Here is a 23,348-nt window from a genome sequence, read left to right on the forward strand (position 1 = left end):
CATATTTTTTTTAGGTATTCTAGTAAAAAGTTATTTCTGAAGGTGCAAATACCTGTGTTCAAGTTAGCTTTTCTGGTTGAGAAGTAATTTTCTGTGGCTGGGTAAGAGCAAAGGAGTCACTCCAGCACAGGGAACTTGGCCCTTTTGGTAAGAAAGTATACCAGTTCCTGAAGGTGACTGTCGTGGGGGAGTGTTTTTGAGACTATTTTTGCTTCGTGCACCTGCTCGGCGGAGCCCGAGTGTGGCTGGTGGCCGAGTGCTGGGGGTAGAGAGCTGCCTGGGGTCCGGGGAGGGTGAGGAGCCGGGATGGAGAGGGACGTGGGTGACCTGAGTATCGGTGCCCGGGGGGGCGTAGGGAAGGGAGGTGGCAGTGGCGATGACGGAGTGGAGCCCCTTAGGCCCGGCCGCGGAGGGCCTTGGGCTGGGAAAAGGGCAGCGCGGCGGGACCCGCCGTCGCCAAGTTTGCCGGTGCCGTGGACATGCTGCTCCCCTCAGCCCGGGCTGCGGCGCGGGGAGGAGCGCGGAGGCGGCGGGCCCGGCCCTGCGCGCCCCGTCTCCGTGCGCGGGTCGCTGAGCCCGGCGGCCACCCCGTCCCCCAGCGCGCCCCGGCCGGGCGGCCTCGCGGGGGGCGGGCGCCGCTTCCCCTCACGGGCGGCGGGCGGGGCGCGGCGGGGGGCGGCCCGTGCTCGGCGGCGGGGCCGGGGAGCGTGGAGCGGGGCGGGCCGGGGCGGCGCGGGGCGCCTCCCGCAGGGGAGCGGGGAAGGCGCGGCCGCCCCCTCGGCTCCGGGCAGCGCGGGGCCGCGCGGCCGCCCCCGAGATGTTTAACCGAGCCGTCAGCCGGCTCAGCAGGAAGCGCCCGCCGTCAGGTAAGGGGTGGGGGGTGCCCGCGGCCCCCGGCCCCGGCCGCTCCCGCCGGAGGAAGCGCCGCCGGCAGGGGAAGGGCTGCGCTTCATCTTCCCACCGAGCGCCGGGGAAGGAGAGCGGGGCCGAGCCCCCTCCCGGGGCGGAGGGCGGCGAGCGGCGAGCGGGGCGGGGGGGCCTGGCCGGCAGCGCCTCTCCCGCCCTTTCGGCGGCCCGGCGGTTCCTGGCAGCCCGGCTGCCCCCGGCGCGGCCCCACCGGCTGAGGGGAGCGCGGAGCACGCCCCGGCAGCGCCTGCCGCCCAGGTCCGTTACCTGGGCCGCGCCGGCTCCCTGGAGCCCGCGTCCGGCCGGGCTGGGCGGGCTGCAGCCCCCGCAGGGCGGTCCCGCCGCGCCGCGGAGCTGTCCCGCGGCTCTCCATGGCGGCGGGCGCGGCTGTGCCGGGCTGGCGGCGGGGCCTGCCGCCGGGGCGCTGCGGGGCCGGCCGTGCCCGCGGGGGAGCGCCGGGCTCCCCGCTCCGGCGGCCGCACGGAGGGGGGAGCCGGGCTCTGCCGGGGCTGACGCCTCGTCAGCCAGATCTTCACGGCGAGCTTCTGCCTGTCGCCGTTACCGGTAGCGAGGCGATAGCCCGGGACGGCAGTGCGCGGTTGTTCGAGCTCTAAAGGGGCTTTGAGGAGTTTGCCTTGGGAGGGAGCGCCTCAAACCGGAGCGGAGATCGCCACGGAGCGGCAAACGCAGGGCTTCGCCGTTCGCCCCGCAGCAGGCGCCGTAACGCCTTTGTGCTGTACGGGCACCCATGGCGCGCTCCCCGGTGCTCCGCGCCGGCCGGCTCAAAGCCGGGAACTTGCTAAAACAGTTGGAGTCGAAGTTACAAACTCAAACCCCCCGAAAACAACGCCCCGTTTTATAACATGCAATAAGAAGTTACAGTCTTTCTAAGAAAAGCCAAACGCTGTGTTTGTCTAGTGTTGTTTTTTTGTTGGTTTTGGTTTTTTTTTTTCAAAGGGACGTATGTCTGGCAAACACTTCCAGAGATGCTACAAAAGCGGAACGTCCCTTTAGTTTCCTTCCTTATAGTTAAAAGTGGAATCCAGTAGCCATCTGTTGGTAAGAGACAGACAAAAGAGGATGTTGAGGTTCATGCTTTGAACAACCAAAGCATGTGAAGGACAGCCTTTCTCTAGCGAAAAGGTCTACAATTCAGCTGCTACTAGGAAAAATTTGTTGTGTGAGGATCCATCCAGTGGCACATGGATACATGGAAAGTAAGGGAATTTTCCCTTTTCAGCTGCTTGCTTATGAAATTTCCCACTGTTTCGTAACCTTGGATGTATTAATTCTGGACTGGTGATTGTTGCTGGACAGGCACTCTGGTGACGGTAGGAAAAGACAAGGTATCCGGGTACTTTTAAAGTAATAATAAAGGTTTGTGGCTCGCAGCTTTTACAATCCAGGTGAAAAAGGGGAAAATGCAGGCGGTGCAATCCAAAGTTCTTCAAGAAGAAATTGAGAAGGTTTTTCTTAACTTTGTTTATTAACATTTAAATACACAATAGGGAATATGCTGACTTGGTGCTTCTGTCATATGTGTGTGCCGGTTGTCTTTTGTTACAGAGTTTGCGAAAAGTGTGTGTGGGAAAGAGGCAGTTAGGTAGGCAATGCATTCAGCAGGATTTTTGTGAAGGCTGTGAGCCTGTGCTGTTTGATATGGTGCCACGTAGGCCACTGTATCAACAGTTTGAGAGTGACAGCAGCTTGGGAAACCGTTGCAGCGTGTAGCCCTTCTGGAAGGCAGACGGATTAGCATGTCTAACTCAATTAGCTGTGGCTGAGTCTCTAAAAGTTTGATGGGTTCCCACATTTTTTTTGTGCTTGTCGAAAGCAAGGGCCAAAACCATGAGTTTTGACCTGAGTTGTAAATTCGATGCTCTTGATGCTTTCTGTGGTTTCAGTCCAAGTGCTTGTTTGGAGAATGGCAAATATTTGCCATTTTTGATACCACACTTCAACTAATAATTACAGTGTTATTAGTGCTGCACTTACTGTTACATCTGTCGCTTACAAAGAGCCTTTATCCACACTCTTAATGTGGCAGTGCTATTGTGTGATGGGGGAAGGCAGCTTCTGTAGGACTCTTCTCTGAAGTAATGCTCCAGCTAATATAAGTGCCTATTAGTTGGCTCCAAATACATTAATTTAGAGAAGTACAGGGTTCTTCTCTAAATTAACGGTGCTGTTAAAATAAGCACTTAATCATTTGCTGTGCTTTTAGGAGCAGCTGGCCACTGCACATCATGTTAGCAGTTGTGTTATGGTCATATGCTCAGTGGAAGGTTTGCTTCAGCAGAGACTCTACAACTGTGCTCCGCAGTGAATCCGTTGTTGGCTTTCTCTGCCTCTTGGTTTCTGACCTGTATAAAAGATAGCAAGCACTCTCCTATGATATCAAGAAATGTAGTTAGCATATTTATCATCTGTTGTACATTCTCTGTGTTACTTTTAGAGAAATATTGGTGGAAGAACTGCCATTTTGTAATAATTTTTGATGCACAAAATTGCCTCCTGGTTTTCAGTAACAGAAAATGTCTGCCTTCCTCATTTAAATGATGATGCTGATGTATATGTTTTGGTTGGTAAACATTGGTATTGAGCTTGTTTCCCAGTGTATCTTACATAAATTTTTGGCTAGGTGATTTTAATAGGCGAAAGTTATCTTTATAAATAGCAAACAGAGATAAATAGGTTTCAGGAGGGTCATTCATGTAATTACATTTATTGCAGTATTGCTTCTAAAATAAATTGTTTCAGACTTTCATTAAATAGTACTTCAGCGGAAGTATAATTTTTAAGGTAATTCAGTAACACGTTATGAAATGTGCATGTGGGCATTATCTTCTTGAGTCATTTGTGGGGAAAACCTCTTTCCTATTTTAAGGTCTTAAAAAATCTAGAAATCTCACATCAAATTGGGTAAATAAAAACAGCATGTGGAGGTGGGGTCGCTTTTGTATTAGAAAAAATATTTGTGATGGCATATTTGATGGGGTATAATAAAAATACCCAGTGGTTTTAATATCCCCGTAAACTTCAGGGTGTTTCTCGCTGTCATGTGTCACATGCAGCGTATTTACATTCTCACTGAAGGGGAGTGTTAATGTTTTATCATGGTTGCAAAGGGATCCTGAGCACAGGGATGAATGGTCAGCCTGGAGGGAGAGAGCTTGATCAGTGCCATGCACACAGACCTGAGCTCTCCAGAGCTGTTGGCACAATCCCTGGCGTGGCTTTGGCCCCTGCCAGCTGTGTTGCCCCAGGCACAGCTGGCAGGGTGGTACCAGGCAGGTGATGTCCCCAGCAGCCTGTTTGGATGCAGTAACTGTGTTTTGGGGGGACTGCCCAGCACAGGAGCTGTGCTGCAGTACCTGATAGCAGGGTCCAGGAGTGTTCTCTGACCTTGTGTTGATTATGTGCAGGCGGTCTGAGCGTCTGCCTCCACTGAGACACTGTGGCTGGTGTCCCCTGCCTCAGTGTGGACTGATGCTGGGAGCTGTAGCCTGGGCTGAGCTGGGATCATGGTTGCTGGTGGCACCCATGCTGGCTCAGCAGAGCTGCCCAGCACCTGCAGCTTCCCAAACCCTCTGTGCTGGGGAACGGCCAGCTCGAATAAAAGCGAGGCAAAGGGTAAATTAAAGTGTTGCGTTGTACAAGCAATGGACGGGCAAGCCTCATCTCAGAATCACAGTACTCTTTGGGTTGCGGGGAGCTGGTTAAGTGAGGAAACGAATGACAGAGTTGTGTACCACAAGGTGTAGCAGAACAGGCATAAGAAGAAGTCATGTACATCCTCCCTTAGAAATAAAATCTCACTCCCATAAGTTCTGTGCTAAATCATATATTAAATAGGGGAATGGCCTGGTTCTTCAGGCCGTTAGCACCCGTACACACAGAGCTGCCATTCTGCAGCTCCTCAGAAAACAAGAGCTTCAGATAACAAAAGATTCAAGCTCCTCAGAGGCAATTGTGTTCTGCTTCAATGTACCTGGTTATTCCCACTTAAATCTCACAGATTTTAGTGAGGTTAGATGCTGAGATACTTTGAGTCAGGTTCCTAAAATAAATTTTGCAGGCAGTAATCAAGAATCACATCCTTTTGCATGAGGGGAGAGGAAACTGAGGCAGAGTTAACTCACTGTAGTCTTGTGTCATACATGAAGCCTGCAGTGTAGTGGTTTGGAGACAATCCTCAGGTTCTGACTCCTGACCTTTAACTAGCAGACTGTGTCTCACACAGAGCTGTAGCTATTCTTGCTGCTTTGGGGACCAATCTGTCACAGTGCTTACCCAACTTGGTTATCATCTTTGATCCTGGAAGGTTTAGTGCAGGTATGGAGTCATGCATTCATTGTGTAAGAAGTCTAAAGTTGGTGCTGTCACTGCACCACAGAGCGAGAGCAGGACAGACAACAGAGAGACAGGATTTACACATGAAAAATGTAGCCTGCAGTGACTGTTTGCTCGATCGTTTCAGAAACGTTCTTTTCTTTTACATCTGTATTTACCTGGGGCATAAGTGCAGATCTCTTGGTGGCTCCATTACCTCTTTTCCAGCCTTGTAATTTCTCCTGTGTAAAAAAACCACTGCTATCAAGGGAGGAGATGTTAATTCATTTAAAACAGTGGTCCTTCTCACTGTTAGAAAAACAAATGGAATCGACAGGTTGCTACCAACCAAAACTCAACAGGCTTTGCTGTCGTGCCAATATTTTGTAGGGCTTTAGCCTTAGCATTTATCATTCTAGCTACCAGCTGAAAAGGGCATCTGCATAGATATCTGCATAGATAGTTTTTTCAGATACTTGCTGAGGTTTAGTTTCATGGTGGAGGAAAAAGGGTTTTTTTGACGGAACTTAAGCAGAAGTTACTAAGATCCATATTTCAAATAAGTTGATAGGGAGAAATGAAGGAGTTATAAAAATAAATAGAAACTGTACTGATTACAGTAAGAGTTTTGTGCACCTTTCCAGTGTGTGGAAAGCTCTTAGCCTGACTTCTCATGGCCTGCATTCCTGCTGTCTTCTCTGGGCATTTTGTGTGTGAGAGGAAGGGACGCCAAGTGCTTTATGTCTGTTTCAGAGTTTTTCAGATCAGCAGTGAAATTCCTGGAGTCTTCCCAAGTAATAGGTTTTCTGATGAGTAGCCAGCAAACAATTTTTTTGGCATCACCAGCCTTGGATGTAACGTACTTGTCCCTGGGATAAAAACATTCAAAAATGTATACCATCTCTCCTGTTTGTGAGAAGGCTGGCTGGCAGATAAGATGTGGGTACAGTCCAGTACACCTTATAAAAGCAGGACTTCGGCAGACTTGAAAACAAACAAGCAAACAGAAAAAACACCCAAATACCACTTACCCAATAACAGGTTGACTCAGCTGGAATGAGGCTCTTCTGCCAGCTGTCTTTCCTCCCGTTAGACTAGGTTAACATTTTGGACTTGTTCTGCTAAACAAAACATTATTTTTCTTTCTCTCTTTGCCTTTTCCCAACCTCCAGTGGTGATTCCTTTCTTAAAAATAAATGTCATGTGTGTGACTGACCAGGATTTGCTTTCTAGAAGCCAATGTCGCCGACAGTGTCAGAAAAAAAGGCAAATGGTCCTTTTACTACACAGGCTGCGGTCATTGTGTTCCACATGCAAAAGGTGCTTGAACTCCTATAAAACAGCGACGGTGCCTGCTTACATGCTCATGAATTATATAACTGCAAGGCATTTTTGCCTCTTTGCAGGCAAAGCACAATTCAAGTATGTGTGTGTGTTTATTTTCAATTTTATGGTGTTTCCTTTAAAGAGAGCAGCTGTAATCCAAGGATGCAGAGGGCAGTGGGGAAGAAATGCATGTGAAATTCATCACTTCTAACTAAGACGGCTTTTTTTTCATTTTTTTCCAGAGATAAATGACAGTGAGGGTCACCCAAGCAGCAGCCACCAAACCTTGAAAGGAACCTCAAAATGGGCTACATCACTGGAGAACCTCCTTGAAGATCCAGAAGGAGTGAAACGATTTAGGGTTGCTATATTAACTATGGATTTTTTTATAAAGCGAAATTAGCATTTAAAGCTGAATGAGTCGCAGCATGAATGGTGCCGCTGTGGCAGTGCTGTAGACGCATAGGCGTGCATCCTTCTAGATACGTACCCTGAGCAGAGGTGGCAGAACTGGAGCTGTGGCATTTGCTGAGCTTCTGAAGTAGTGCCTTTTGCCTTCTACCACTGCAGCTTGCTCTCGTAAGGCACATGGAAGACTTTTGGTTGCATTTTTCTAATCGGATCTATCAGCTGTTGCAAGGATTAAGTTACTGTTGGATAAACTACAGTCCTTGAGCCGCTGGTCTCTCTTGCCAAGCATTATTTATCACTGAGGACTGATCCTGCACTCTTTATTCTCATACATTGTCCTTACTTAAACAGTGAGTTACCACTAACGGCTCCTGAGCCCCATAACTGCATGTGGCTCTTACTCTGTGTTGCAGCAGCTGTACTGAAAATAATTCCCTTTAAGTTTACTACAGAGTGTGGGCTTGTGCAGCTCAAAATGCAGGCTTGAGGCTTAATTAGGTGAGGGTGGCGAATTTGTTTTTTCAAGGCAAAGCTTTCTCGCCATATTAGCTGTAGGAATGGGAACTACCTACTTGAGTATGGTTTTGCTATACCGAGCACTGATAAAATACCCTGGGATAAAATGGTTTCCTGCCAGACTGGTTGGAAATGTGATGTACATTAGAATTACAAAACACTGTGATTTAGAATATTTAAAAAAAAAATAAAAATCTTGGTGCTATATAATTCTTGGCGTTACTTAGTCTCTATTTTCTAACACTTTTAAGAAAACTGATCTCAGAGCTGTAAATATTTCGGTTTTTACATTTTAAAAAGAAATTTAGTGTACATTTTTCCCCATTTTAAAACACGCCTCACTTTTGGAGGAATGTGCTTTGTTTAAACACTGTCTAGAGAACTCAAATACATCTTCTGCTTTAGTTTGCTGAAGTGAATTTATTGCCAATGACAATCATGTTTAGAAATTTTTATTTGTAGAGATTTTACTCAAAAAAACCCCGGAAAGATACTAGATGAGAATCTAAAGTGATCTGTGACTCTTATTAGAATAGTCATTATACTCACCTGCTAATTAATTCATATATTTTTGGATTTTCCTTTGAGTAATGACCATAACATTGCTTGAGTTATTTAGGGGAGACTGAAGAATCCCTTTTTGTTAGTTACTGATATGCTCTGAGATTAAATGTGGCTCATCATTCTCCTGGAATGTGCTTTCAAAGTGCTAAATATCTGATTGTTACATTTGTGTCTTGGTAGTGTGCAGATGCACTAATGCAGTAGTTCTGTTACACCGTATTATGTAAACTCACACCCTGGTAAAGCTAGCTGTAGGCAGCTTCTAGTTTTAATGGCTATAGCAGGAAGAGAGAAAAACAACTGAGAAATTGGATCCTAAGTTTTATTTGTTTTCTCTCTTCCCTAGGAGTTTTTAAAGAAAGAATTTAGTGAAGAAAATGTTTTGTTCTGGCTAGCATGTGAAGAATTTAAGAAAACACAGGGAAAAAAACAGGTATGTTTCTGAAATGAATTTGACTTTTCAACAAAGGTTCCGTAGCAGAGCTGGAGCTATAATGTTTCTGTTGTATAACATGCTTCATGTGGGTGCAAATAAATATATTTGAAGGAATTGTGCTGAAATCATTGTGGTGGAATTGTTTGGAAACAAAGCTGGTTTTATTTCGAATCAAAACAAAATGCTGAAATTGTTGTTTCTCATGTTTTGAAAACTGAACTTTTGTTGTTGCTTGGCAATAGCAAAAGGTTTAATTCAGTGATATTGCACCATCTTGCTTGAAAATATAAAGATATTTAATTCAGGACTTTTTTTTTAAAGCATAGAAAATTCATTACATGAGAATATATACCATTATAATATTTTAGCAGGACATAAAAATAACAAACAGCACAAACAAAACGTTTTATGATGCCAAAAAGAAAAGTTTTGCCTTATCACATTACAAGTTGCAAAACAAAAGAAATTGAGGATCCATTTAGACATTTCCATTTAAGTATTTATTCAAATTGATACCTACAGATCATTTTCATTTTCATGAAAGCTATAATTTTCTAGTAGAAAATACTCTATTGGAAATTTTTCAGTCAGCTATGTCAATTGAATTTTTTTCACTGCTTGAGTCTTGGTCTGTGTTTAGACCCACCAGGAACACAGGATCCACTTTCACAATTAGGGTTTGAAGCCTATAGAGTCAGGCCTAAAATATGTACCGTGTGTTGTTTGCTTCTTTCTGGAAAAGGTTTTGTAATTTTTTTTTTCTTTTTTTTTTGAGAAATTCCAAATTTATTTAATCTTTGAGATGAGGATTCCGTGAACATGAAATGAAGTTGTTTCAAAACTCCAACTGAGCATCGCTGTCCTTGAGAGTCAGACTCCTAAATCCCATAAGCTCTTTTTTTGAAATCCCACCTTTACGCTTTTCACGTGTCTGCAGCTCTTGTTGCCAAAGGGAGCATTTTAGAAGGCAACGGGTACAAATGTACAGCCCCTTTTGCAATCTTCTGGCCAAAGTAGAGTACCATGAGCAGGTGAGGCTGAGAAAATGCCAGTTAAACCTGGTTCAAATGGGACCATACATGCTTTTAGTAACGTCATAAATGTCAAGGAATAGGAATCAGGTGGCAGGACTGTGTTACTAGGGGTATTACAGAGTGCAGGCATAAGAGAGCTGTATCCAGACTGCAGGATTCCTCTCTTAAGTTCAGTCAATATTGTCAGCTAAAACTGTTTCCAGCAGGTTTTCAACAAAAAATTTCCCTGGATTTTCAACAAAACATATTTTTGAGGAGGGGGGAGGGAGGAGTCTACTTTCTGTAAATATTCTATATTTTGCACTGAAAAAGCATTCCCCTTAAAACAATTTGCTTGTTTCAGTTGTGAATATTTTTGTATATTGATAGATCCATAAAAAAAAGAAGACAAGTATTTGCAAGAAGAGGAAAGTGTTCAATTTGACTGTGCACTTTGTAATATTTAGCAGTATTTCAGCTTTGTGTATTTCATTGCTTCCCTTCCTCGTTAAGGTCCACAAATGCAGATAGTCTTCAGAAAAGAATAACTAATCAGGCTATTTTTCTGTAAGATGTAAGGAGAAAGGGAAAGGAAGTAAATGATATGGGATAAAAGAGAGAACTGTGCTGGATGCCACTATGATGGCAGCAGTGTCAGCAGGTAGAGTGGGGCTGGGAGTCATCCTCTCCCCTTGCCTGTAAGGGAATGTTTCAGCTGCTGCCTGTCTGGGTTGCACTGGAAGCCAACCTCCTGCTTGGGCAAATGTGGTACCGTCGCTCCCACTGACCTGGCTCTGCTTCGGCACAAGCTGCAGATCTCATTATTATCATTTTGTGACAAAGCATTTCCTCTCTTTTGTCCCCAGATGTCCATGCAGCGTCTTGGCGGCTGTGTTCAGTATGATGGGCTGGGGATCTAGGTGTTCTTGATCTCTCTACTCTGTTAAAAACATTTGCTTTCTGAGGTGGTGAAGTAGAGGCCAGCATAACAGTCCATGACCAAATAGGAAGAACCCTTTGCTTTGTACAGGGCAGATATTTTTTCTTTGTACCCTGTACAGTGTCCTTGCCAGGGGGTATGTAGCCTTTTCTTGATACCCCTTGGACAGGTATCAAACTGCATTTTGAAATGGAAATGAAAGTGGAAAATCCTTCTGTAAGGTCCCGCATTTGCAGTGGGATAATAACTGTATTTTCCCTTCCTAAATAATTTCCGTCTTTTTAGCTATTTTAGGATTGCACATGCTAGTACAGGAAATGGTAAACTGATGTATAGAGATAGTAACTTAGTGAATTCTTGAATGAATTGCCAAATGAATGGACAGAGACTTAAGTTTAGCTAAATTACGCAGTACTGATCATTACACAGTATGGTCAATCTGGAATCTACTACTGCCAAAGCTGTTATGGCTGGCTAGAATAAATGTGCTTTAGAATGACACAGACTTACAGTTAGAGCTACTGCTTATGGATGGATTTGTTTAGATCATTTACAAAGCCAGAAAAAGCACTAAACCCAGAAATCTTCCCAGTGTTTATGATAGCATGAAGCACGAATTTGTCTTCTGAAAGTGACTCTTGCAGAAATCATTTTGTATCTAATGTGAGCAAAGTATTCTAAAACCAACTTTTTACTTGTTTTATAACCTGCTTCTCATTAAAACTGGTTTACCACAGAAACTAGCTCATAGATACTTAGACTTCTGGTCAGATGAAGCCGATTTCAATTTAACCTGGATTGAATGGGATTTTTGTTTTCTGTTTTTTAAAGTATAAGATAAATGTTTTGTTACTTGATGTGAGAGTGTTAGCGTGGAGTTTTTCTTGGTTGGTTTAAACTTGCACAAAAGTCACCACACCTGGCCAGTGGATTAAGTATTCATTGTGTCTAGTGTTATTGTCATCCCTTCGATGTCAGCCCGGAGCAGTGTTTGGTTTTGTACAGGCTGTTGTACCGTCGTCAGAGTGGTTGGCTCACTAAATGTTCTGCCCTTCCCTCCCTTCTGGTCTTTGCAGGTAGGTGCAGGCTCGCTCTGCGGCTTTCTGTTGGCTGCAAACTGTCTCACTGCCTTAGTGCCATTCTAAGAAAATATCCTGGGCCCTTCCTCAAGACTTACTAAATTCGGTTCAGTTGTTACTCTAACCACAGTCACGTGGGCTCAGCCTAGAAGCTGACTTATATCAAGCCAACACAGGCAGATCTTGCAAGATGCCGTGCAGATACATCTTCTCTGTCCCCTTCCTCTTGAATGTGAGCCGCCGCGTGGCCAGGATTGCTAGATCACCGGACCGGAGGGAGGGCTGGCAAGGGTCAGCCAGGCTCTTCTTGGCTGTTGTATTGGCTTTAGACTAGTGGTGAGGATGCTTAGTCAGGAGCAGGCAGAAATGGAATTCAGACCAGACTGCTCTGTGAGTTTGTATTTGTTTTCCTGTTTGGGTGGGCTATACAAAATGCAGGCGTGTTTCAGGGAGCAGGGGAGGTTTTCAGCATCTGCGGAGCTGGGCAGCAAGCAGACTGAAATACTTGGGCTAGGCAGATTTTAGATGGGCTGAATTCAGCCTATCTTCTTGCAGCAGAAAAGCACAAATTCCTCCCCTCAACTCAAGACACATCTCTGCAGTTAAAGAAAAAAAAAAAAGGATATCCCTTTAAAATTGAAGTTAAAATAGAAAAGTGATTTTTAGCAAAGACTGAGGAAGGAATTAGGTCAAGTCCACTTGTAGCAGTGATCTCTTCTGCCACCCATATGGTTCTCATCTTAGGCCACATTTAATTATTGAAATGGGAGTGGTGGGGATAAGTGAATAAAATTGAACTTTAAATATTTTATTGGAGTTAGTCATATGCTGTTGCATTTGTGACTGTCAATGAAATAAACATGTCCATTGCGCTAATTCCCAAGGGTTAAATGTTTCTTCTCTTGCAGCTTGTAAATTACGGATTGTAACAAATGCTTCAAACAACAGGAAATCTTTTCAGCTTTTGCTAAAACCCACCAAAATGCCTGTGTTGAGAAGTTTTGTAGAGGACAATTTCAGAACAAAGTGTACCTATTCAAGAGTTTCTTCTGCCACTTCCTATGTGGAATGTGGCAATGGTTAAGCAGGACTGGGTAATGCTGCACAGCTGCTAACTGCTGGAGCTCGTTCTGATGAGCGTCTGGGACTTCCATTCACCTCATTTGGGAGCCACGCGTGCTTGAGAGCTGAATTTGACCTTAGGAAAGGAAGTGGGAAAAAATACTGTATCCACTTGAAATAGTGAGGGGGGTTTCTGTAGACAGAACTTTGTTCTCCAAATGGGAATTTGGCACGGATGCTGGGGTGAGCACACAGATGTAAGTGAAAAGTGCCAGAAATCCTTTAATAACCACCTGTGAACAAGATCCCAGTTTAAGTGTTGTTTAAATTCCAGAGTAGAGTCCCCTGTGCTGAGGCATTAGTTTCAGGCTGACGCAGAACAAAGAATGCCACCCACTGAGTGGGGAACATCGCTGTCTCCTCTGCTTGAACCCAGCTCTCCCTGAATGTCATTTGGGGATGTATAAACATACTGGCAACTTTAACCGTACTGTCTTCTCTTTGTTTTTTTTTTTTTGTTTTTTTTGGGGGGTTTTTTGTTTTTTTTTTTAAATGTAGTTAAACTGATGTTCTGCCACTAAAGCACAGACTTAGCGTAACAGTTGTTCCCCATGCAGCAGACCTGTGAAGTTTAGCTGTGCATTGCCATATTTCCCCATTACTATAAAGTCAGGTCCCCTGTGTCTCTCCAATGACCCCCTCTCCCTACCACAGCTTTTTCACTTCCTTTCTTTGTCATTCTTCCCCACAAAATCCAGAGATCCTCCCCATTTCACCAACCTCCCACACAATCCTCTTGTTCCTCTACCGTGTTCTTTAAACTTCCTCACAGTACTTCTAGTTTTGTGTTTCCCCTCAGGCCTTCCTCTACTCATTCTCTACAGTGCCCAGCTTGCTCCTGTTTTCCATGGGCGAACAGCATCTTGTGGCTGACAAGGAGCTATGTGTGCGTTGATTAGCTAGCAGTTCAAGTACATAACTTTTGGTCCTATACTGCAGCTTTTCCCTTGGTGCATGTGCTGCTGTTCCTCCCCTTTCCTTTCTCTTGCTGCTCTTTTCCATTGAATCAATAGGAGGGTAATTATTTCTCAGTCCTTTGCCCGTCTCTTAAATATGGTTGAAATTGGACAGCAGGTTCAAAAGTTATTTAGGTAGGACTGAGTCAGTACAATCACTTGTGCTTGCTTGTATGCAATAATAGCTAAAGGTACCTTTACTCTGCATTAGGGTATTAGCTTTACTAGTTAAAGCAGTCGCAACTCTGAATAATTGGATTAATTGCTCATTTAGAACAGATGTGGCTGGCCTGTGAAACTGGAAAGATTGGAAAATGTTAAAAACACTTCATTGTGACCTAATGCACCTGACACATGACCTATCAGATTAATAATCTGGTTTAAAAAGGAATACTCCTGAAAAATGTGTGTCCCCTTCAGCAGTGAGAGTTAACTCTTTAGGTCTTGTGAATTGTCAAACATGTGTAGCTTTTCTTCTAATTATCCCCAAATGTTGATTCTCAGCTGTAAAACATGAAAGAAATTCTGTGACTCCTTCATGGACAAGGATTTAAATGCTTCCTTCTTCAGGCTCGCTTCCCATCAAAGACACAGCCCTTGAGTTGGTGCTGATCTGGACATGTGGTTGCTCATTAGATGTGCAGTGGGGAGCACTGATGAGTACCCATGTCCTGGGATCGTACAGCGCCTGCTGCTGCATGGGCTTTGCTTTCGGTGTGCAGAATGCAGATTGCAGCAGGGAGGCTTGCCTCCTGCCTGGCTTGTCTTTCTTCTCCCCCACTGGCATCCTCTTATCCAACCTTCTGGTCAAGGGGGAGCTTGCATTGAATTTCTGAGACTGTGACCACTCGTTTACTGCTTTGAAGCCTAAAGATGCTGGGCTGGGTCAAAACGTTATCACTGTTACTGATTTATCAAGAAAAGAACACTGAAGCACGATTGCTGAAATCAGGGCAAAAGCTAACAAACAGCTTAATGCAAGTCACACCTACCCTTATTTATTAGCCTTCAGAGGCTCCTGAGAGTCTTATTTTTACTATTAGCAAAGTTGTTGGGTTTTTTAATCATCTAGTCAGTGTTGCACGTGAGCTGCACTGAGGTAAAAACATAGTTAGGACAAAGCATGCAGTATGACGAGGTTATCTAGCAGTAGTATGGATTACGTGCTAACTTTGCTTGGTTTTGCCTTGCAGTAAGACTAAGTTTTCACAGTGCTTTTTCCTCTGGGTTCCTTGCACATAGTGATTATCTGTTAGTAAAAATAGCCTTCTAAATAGTAAAGACAAAGCCCAGTTGATGATTCTGGGCAGTTTTACACTGGATACTCAGATTCAAACATTGCAACCTACTGTTTAACCAAAGTGCTGAGTACTGATAGCTTCCACTAATGTTGCCAGTTCAGGAGTTGGCCTACAGAGGTGTTTTTCCTCCAGTTCAAATGAAGGTACGCAAATAAGCTAATTGATATATACTTGTTTTGTTACTTTTCATTTTTAATTCAGACTAATTTTTGGTTTTAGAATGTGAACCTGAAAAACTCGGTGACCTAGAGCAGTCTCCAACAAAACATAGCAAATACAGAGAATATTCCTACAGCAAATAATTCTTTAAATAAATATGTCCTTTTGCAGATGCAAGAAAAAGCTAAAGAAATATATATGACTTTCCTGTCCAGTAAAGCTTCCTCCCAAGTCAATGTGGAAGGGCAGTCCCGTTTGAATGAGACCATTTTGGAGACACCTCACCCTCTCATGTTTCAGAAGCTCCAGGACCAGGTAAAATTATTTTCTGCAAGAACAGTTTCTTTGGGTTTTATCTGCTTTTAATGGACTCTGCTTTCTAAGCCCAAGCTAGTGTAGGGAAGTTGAGAATCTGCCTGCTGTGGTATGGAGGGAACAGGTAAGCACAGAGCTGGGTTGCTTCCGTGTTTGGGATATTAGTGCAGCTGCTCTGAGGGTGGATGCACCATACCCCAGGTTCTTGGCCCTGTCTAACTGGCGCCAATTAGTTAAAAGACTCAACACAACTATGCTAATTCCTAGTGCAGGACTTTCCTGGAAAATGGGATGAAGTTTTCTCCTGGGTTCCTCTGCCAGTAGCTTGAGAATCACCCAGCTGACTAACTTTGTGCCTACGTTTTCCTGTGTATTCACTTGCACTGAGTCATTGCTGATGTTTGTTTCCGTCGTTGCCACTGGTTTCCTTGAGAGCTCAAGATTCTTCACTTTGTTTTGTTTTGGTATTTGTATTGATTTAAATATAATGCAATTTTCTGAAAAGCTTCCACTTCTGTAGCCCACAAAACTCGAAAGAGGAGTTAGTATCTGCTTTGCCTTTTTCTGTAGAACTTGGGAGGTCTGGCAGAAATTAGATGACATTTTGCAGGCATGTCTTCTGGTGGTAAATTTTCTTGATATTTAGCTTATTTTGAAGCATAAGTTACCAAGTGAGTCATTCTTATCTGCAGCTTTCCAGCACTTGTAGTCTGTACTATTTTTAATTTCTGTACCATCCTCAGGACTACCTGTATTTTCCATTTGGGTCTTTTGTGGAGAAAGCACACTGATTTAAATAGTGTTTTCAACCCATTTCACATCAGGCATTGAATATGTTACTTGCACAGCGACTGGGTCAGTTGAAGTGGTCTGAGAAGCAAAGGCTCTGCTGTCTTTCAAGCAGATTCTAAGTCATTAGCAGTGGAAATGTCTGAAACCCAGTTTCTATGTGAAGAAGCAAAGTTTTTTGTGGAAGAACTTCAGACTTGGGGGAGGGGAAAGAAAATGTTCTGGTAAATCTAAGCGGTGCGGTTCAGGGTGGGTGAAGCTAGAGAGACTACTGAAGTTAAAAGGTTTTGCGGTTTTGCAAGCGAGTATGCACATGAACAGCATGGGAATAGTAATACCTGAACTGGAAACATGCTAGATCAGGGGTAGAGGAATCCCACTAGTGTGGGAAGAAAGTCTGTGAACTTTTAAATCCAAATGCAGAGCATTTATGGGTTGTTGCAGGTTTCCACTGCTTGAAGCTTCTGTTTATTGCTGTTAGATAATAGTTCAGGAAGAGTTATGGTTTTCTCTAGTTTTTCATCCTTATAAAGTTATGATGAGTGGTATAATTCGTTCTCTAAAGAACAGTGTTAACTACTGCTGGCACTGTGTGTCTGAAGTATAAAAAGGCAGAGCTTGAAAGCCAGTCTGGTCTATGGCATTGCTGGTAACTAGCACTTCAGTTCTCTAGAGACCTACTGATTTAAATGGGGCTGCTTGCGGGGTGTGTTTTTGTGCTCATGGGATGGCCTTAAATAAGTAACTTGGAGGCAGTTGTTCATGCTAAACAAAGAAATGGTGTTAGAGTGGGTCTTAGAAATCTCTAGATTTCCAAATATTTACAGGGTAAATGTTCCTGCTCCACAGAGGTGATGAGAGGAGGGAAAAAGAGAATTCTGCTTTTGCACATGATTATAAAATCTTTCTGTTCTGCGCATTTGGCTGACCAGACTCCAGAAGATTTTGATTTTACAGAGCTCTTTCTCTCTGGGAGATGCTTTAAATAATACGAGGAGCAAGAGGGGTCTAAGTTCTTAACACTGACTTATGAAGTTTTAACAAGCAATGTCTTCCTTACTTTTTTTTTCCCCCTTGAGTTGGTTGGATAAATTTCACTATATTGTAGCAAGCCAGTGCCAGGAGGTGTAATTTAACTTTGCTTAACTGCATTGATTTGGGTCTACACTGAGAGAGTATTTTGGGAATTTTAGTCTTCCAATATGTAGCTTATAAAGCAAGGTTTCCACTGTTTTAAATGTGAACTTAAATACTTAAGAATGTAAACGAACAATGGTTAGTAACATGCTTCATATAATTTACTTGCAATGGAGCTATTTCAGCAAACACACAGACAAGAACACTGAAGTTTTGTGTGTTTGCCTTTATCTGTCCAGGTTCCTTGAGGATGTGAAATGAAAAAGCAGTTTGAGATTGTTATTTTTTTTTACCCCTAACAAACAGTTTTGTTACGTGTTTGCACTATCAGTTAGAAACGAGGCATGTAAAGGTAAAGCTCTAGTAATCCACACATGCAGGTCAGAATCCAGAAACTTGTCTTGGAAATTTAGTTACTCTGAGTACCATAAAATGTAATCAGTCATGAAGCATGACTCAGAGAGGCTCTGCCAGTGAAATAATAGGCAGAGGGTGATGTAGGCTTTGGTTTTGCCTCAATTACAGTTTTGAGGTTTACTTTTTTCCTTCCCCTCTGTTTTGAGACCAAGCAAAATATAGTTCTGACCTTGACACCTGAACAGATTCCAGGCTCCTCTCCCAAGCCATTTTGTTTTCAGAAAACTCCAAGTGAGTTCTAGATTTTTTTGTCTTAAATGGGTATAAATAGAAGAGAAAGCAGTTACGTCGAGGAATAAGCCTAAACTCAAGCCCTGGGAGAGAAAAGCTATACTCGGCGCTGATGTTGTTCTTCCATGCTAGCTGTATACTGGCTATGAGAAAAAGGGCAGGTCTTGGGCCAGCGAAAAGCCTAATTGAATCCATCACTAATTTTAAACCACATTTTAACTGGCAAATTACACCTGTACCCGATCAGCTCTTTGAGGCAGGAACCTGCAACTTATCTGATATTGCCCAAGACCAGTCTTGGCATTTGGTTGTGTAGTAGTCTAAAAAGGATCGGAAAATTGGCAGAAGTTTAAGAAACATTGATTAAACCAGTTATTTCAGTCTGGATTCAGTTTGCAGTTTCAGTATTTGTGTAAATTATTTAGAGGCTTTTCTTAATTACTGTACCAGCACAGGCTGGGGCTGGCCTGCTGCGGGGCAGCTCTGCGGGGACAGGACTGGGGGTTCTGGGGGGCAGCAAGTTGCCTGTGAGCCAGCAGTGGCCCTGTGGCCAAGGAGGCCAGTGGGACCCTGGGGGGCATGAGGAAGAACATGGCCAGCAGGTGGAGGGAGGTGATCCTCCCCCTCTGCTCTGCCCTGCCGAGGCCGCCCCTGGAGTGCTGGGTCCATACTGGGCTCCCCAGTTCGGGAGAGACGGGGAACTGCTGGGGAGGGGCCAGCGGAGGGTACCAAGATGGTGAGGGGACTGGAGCATCCCCTGTATGAGGAAAGGCTGAGGGGGCTGGGGCTGCTTAGCCTGGAGAAGAGAAGGCTGAGGGGAGCTCGTCGATGCCTACAAACATCTCAAGGGCGAGTGCCAAGAGGACGGGGCCAGGCTCCTTTCAGTGGTGCCCAGTGACGGGACAAGGGGCAACGGGCACAGACTGCAGCACAAGAAGTTCCTGTTGAATATGAGGAAGAACAGCTTTACCTGGAGGGTGACGGAGCACTGGCACAGGCTGCCCAGAGAGGCTGCGGGGTCTCCTTCTCTGGAGACATTCAAAACCCGCCTGGACACGACTCTGTGCAACCTGCTCAAGGTGAGCCTGCTTTAGCAGGGGTTGGACTAGATGAGCTCCAGAGGTGCCTTCCAACCCCAGCCACTCTGTGATGCTGTGATCCAGATGCTCTGCCTTTATAGTGAGCTATTCTGTAATGTATAAGAGTAACTGCAGTCAGAAAGGTGCCTAAAAGGTACCTCTTCTTCAGCTCTGCTTTGTCCCTCTGAGTATCTTCCAATCACCCTGCCAGAAGCATACCCTCACTAGGTTTTACTGCTGGTGGCTCTGCAGGCCTGAGGCTGCTGTGGCAGGGGACCAGGTAATGTCTTGGCTTGTCCGCATGTGCAGTTACCTGATCATCAGGTGTAAAATCCTATGTATTGACCATGGTATATCACCTCCCACCTTCAGTATTAGGTTGTCACAATTAGCTGTTGTGAAAACCATGATCTGATTCTTAAACTATTAAAGACATTATTGCAAAACAGTGACCATGGAACCTACAATATTGTTTGCTACATTCAGCCCTTTTTGAGAGTTTGAAGTGTATTTTAATGTCATGCTTTTCAGTAATGCTTTAGTCCTAACAGAAGAAAAATACCTTATAATTCATATACTATCCTTCTCATTTAAAATCTAGTTTTACTTAGGTAATTTTTTTTATCTTTATTTCCACCTCTTACCAGATATTCAATCTCATGAAATACGACAGCTACAGCCGCTTCTTAAAATCAGACATATTCCTAAACCATAAGAAGTGCGAGGAGCAAGAGGAGAATTCACCAGAGGCTCAGACCGCAGCTAAAAGAGCATCAAGAATTTACAACACATGATACAATTAATCTCTTCAGGAGAGCCAGTACAATAACTAAATCACACTCAGGAACAGTCTAGGTTTATAGCAGTTGCATTTAGGGCTTGAAAAGCTCAGAACCTTTTTAGGAGATACTTACCTTAATTGCTTGAATGACTAATTGTTTTTGCATGATAGCTAATAACCAAACACCCATGGGAAGACTGTTTCCTTGCTAAAAGGCTGAGGTATTCCTCCATAGCATGAATTGCATTTCATATTTTACAAATTAAAATGCTTTCAGGTTTTGTATTTTCTTTTGTGAGGCGTCATGATGATGAGAAATGGGAGATAGGGTGGTCGTTTTTTTATTTTTGCCTTATAATTTTTATTTGTGACTGGCTTTTATGTTCTGAACTGCTGGGAGAAGCTGCTGAAGAGTACATTACACGTTACTTTGTGGATGAGTCATTCATAGCAAACTTAATCATGAACGGACAGTGTCTTTCAGGGTTCAGCTCAATAGAATCCGATCCCTTCCTATCTAACGTTGTTCTTTCAAGGTGATAATGTGTTTTGCTTTGCCTTTATTGTTGAATCACAATGCTTGTCTAGTCATGATTTTTGTTTCTGTATTTCTTAAATTTCCCCCATTTTTTTGCAATAGACAATCACCTTCTTCAGAGGATGGGATAATCTGTATTCCCTTGGGAACAAAAGCTCTAAGATAGAGTATCTGAAGAACTTCTAACAGCCATTAGGAAACCTGACAGCTAATAAACCGCTCTGGGCACGCTGATTTCAGCAAAGCTTGACCAGGGCATGTCCTGCATGTCAGCATAATGTCGGTGTCAGGTGGTGGTATTGAGAAACATCTGATCTCTCCTGTGTCTTCTGAGCAATCCTGCTCTGTGTGACGAGACTACTTTGGCAAAGGACCAGCCAGCAAAGTCTGGCTTTGTTTTACCGGAGTCTTTCTACTAGAATCACCCTGCCTAATTTTGTTGGCCCTGGAGAAGTATTTCAGGGTTTCCTAATTGTAACTTTCGATAGCTGCAGTGGAACAGGGGGTAGACATTGTGGTTTAGCCATTCTCACATCAGGCTTGAGGGGAGGGGGAATTTATTTCTGGCCAGAGCAATCAAAGATGAAATGTCAGGGTGGTAAAGGAAGATGCTCCCAATGAGCCTTCCATATGTCCTGGGACCATGTCAGAGCTGAAAAGCACACTTTGGCATACAATTTTTCATGTGTTCCTATGTTTTTGTAATTAATTCACTGCAGTGTTACTAAATTGCAGTTGAAGTTGGGAATTCATATTAGCTACATGCTCTTATTTACAAGCTTCGCAGTGTGTAGCCTAGCTGTTTCACGTTCATTATTTACTCTTTCATTTTTCGCACTGCTTTTCTTGAACTTTTGTTTGTGTGCTGGCTAATCTAAATGCACAGTTAGCTTTTGATAATTTTGTAGTTCTTTTTTTTTTGTCAGAAAGGCCAGATATATTTTATACATTATGGTTGCTATCAGTGTTTTAAAACTAAGTTCTAGATTGTAATTTTTGAGGATGCAGACTCACTTGGTAGACATGATTATTTCTTTTAACTCTGAGCCACTTTTGCAGGTAATGTGTAAAGAAAACTGTTTCCATAGGCTCTTCCCTAGTTAGAAGTAAGAGCGGGAATGGGAGTTCTGATTCTTCCCCCAGGGCTAAATGGCCTGTTCATTTTTAGAAAATCAAAGATGTCATTGCCTCCGTGTGCATGTTTTTAAGATTTAATTCTTACACACTGAGTTACTTTTCGTTTTATGCTCTCAAAAGATTTAATGGTGAAGTAATAATCTTGCTTGAGGCACTTTCAGTGATATTTGACCTCATGCTTAAGTTGTATTTCAATGTTTTGCTGGATAGGAACAAAGTAAACACATGCATGGACCCTTTTGTTGCGATGGGGCCTAGGAAATGGGACCATCCTGTTCTGGACTTGCCAACTATTTGTAATCTCAGGATTACCTGTTTTGAAAAGTCACTGTAATAAAGAACTCTTAATACACCTGCAGAGGATGGAACTTCTGATACCGTTGAAGTCCTTGGGAGTGCACAGCTTAAACACATTTAGGAGTTGGGATTTGTCTCTTCCCAGTAATTGCAGCAGAAGTCTAAGTGATATTGAAAAATGCAGGTTGGGGACCTTTGTGGGAAAAATGCAGAATGAGCTCTTACATTCATCACATGGATGCGCAGTAGATTCATTTTTAATCATATTGATTTTAAAAACGCATGAGTAAGGGAGAAGAGTCTTTGACTATCATGTTTTAAAATAATAATAATAAAAAATAAAACCAGAAGCTGTATGAACAATGGTAGTGCATTAAGGAGAGAAAGCACTCCTTTGTAGCTGCTTATAAACAACATTTCGCTTGGGAATATGCTCCCTATCAGGTACTGTCTGATTTGCTTTTTAAGAGCAAATGCCCCATAGGAGTAGACACAAAGGTGCTTTAAACTACTACCAACCAAAAGCTACTCAAACAGAAATGTATTTTTAAGCAGCATCTCAGTGCCTATGATATTTATTTCAATACCTATGATGTTTCAAAGATAATATGCCTAAATCCACAAAAATCTTAATCTTTGAATTGCTCTTTTGCCTCAGCAGTGAAAGTTCATTGCACCATTTGGCTGTCTTATTTGTGATGTCTGAGTTTGGTTTGTTTTTCAAAAGAAAACCAACAACTAGACTTGCATGGTGCAGAAATCAAAGTTTTTTTCCTGTCCTAGATTATATGTGTTTTCCAGTAAAAGAGCAATCAAAGTAAAACCGTGCAAGCAGATGTCTGTAAGTGCAGCATGTATATATGTGGAGAAGGTTATTTTGCTTCTGTTGGTATTATCACTGATCAAACTTACTTTGTGAAATATATGACATTTTCTTTGTGTGGCGTAGAACAAATCGCACAGACAGAAAAAGAACTGAGTTTCCCTGTAAGCAAATCCTGTATTCCAGGAACAACTGTAAACATTGCATCAAACCTCAGGCTGTAAGTGGGTACTCGGAGTTGCTTTATGTAGAGATTAAAGATAGGATCTACTCCTTTTCATAGAACTTACACTGAAGGTATGTGCACAAAAAGCAAGCAAGAGAAGTTTCGTGCCTGACTGCATGCCTTAAACTCTACCCTTTTGTGTATTTCTCAGCTAAAAATTAAAATATTCTCAAATACACCAAATCCACGTGCTAGCACTTCTTTTATGTTTTGAACAGAGTTTGGGCCAAGATCACTTAGTTATCCCATTTTCTGCTTTCAGTCCCTGTTAACACAGTTGCTTACATTCTATCATACATGGTCCGTTTTTCTCTTGGAAGACAGGAAGATGGGATGTCACAATGGGTTTCAGTTCCGAGTGAGCTGTTGTCTGAATTTCAGAAAGTCACCTGCACAGCAGAAGATGCTTCTTGTACCTCCATCTCCTCCCATTTCTTTGTTCCTGTTGCATTTTTTGCATCGTGCTTGCTTCAAGTTGCTAACCCATTGATGTGGAGAAGGAGGGTCTGAAAAACTG

General features: G+C 43.5%; 1 protein-coding gene across 2 annotated transcripts; it reads left to right on the plus strand.

Moving 5' to 3' along the window:
* The first annotated feature begins 700 nt into the window (after positions 1 to 700).
* Positions 701 to 23,014, plus strand: RGS10 (regulator of G protein signaling 10). Of its 2 annotated transcripts, none has more exons than XM_055721223.1 (5): positions 701 to 866; positions 6,807 to 6,925; positions 8,402 to 8,488; positions 15,233 to 15,376; positions 19,677 to 23,014. In XM_055721223.1, exons 1-5 carry the CDS (start codon positions 818 to 820, stop codon positions 19,821 to 19,823), a joined length of 546 nt encoding a protein of 181 aa, XP_055577198.1. In that variant the 5' UTR covers positions 701 to 817; the 3' UTR covers positions 19,824 to 23,014. The 2 variants fall into 2 exon arrangements, with proteins under 2 accessions (XP_055577198.1, XP_027667971.1); XM_027812170.2 differs by lacking the exon at positions 701 to 866 and adding an exon at positions 1,967 to 2,123.
* The last annotated feature ends 334 nt before the right edge of the window (positions 23,015 to 23,348 follow it).

This window comes from Falco cherrug, chromosome 9, assembly GCF_023634085.1.
Source record: "Falco cherrug isolate bFalChe1 chromosome 9, bFalChe1.pri, whole genome shotgun sequence".
NCBI lineage: Eukaryota > Metazoa > Chordata > Aves > Falconiformes > Falconidae > Falco > Falco cherrug.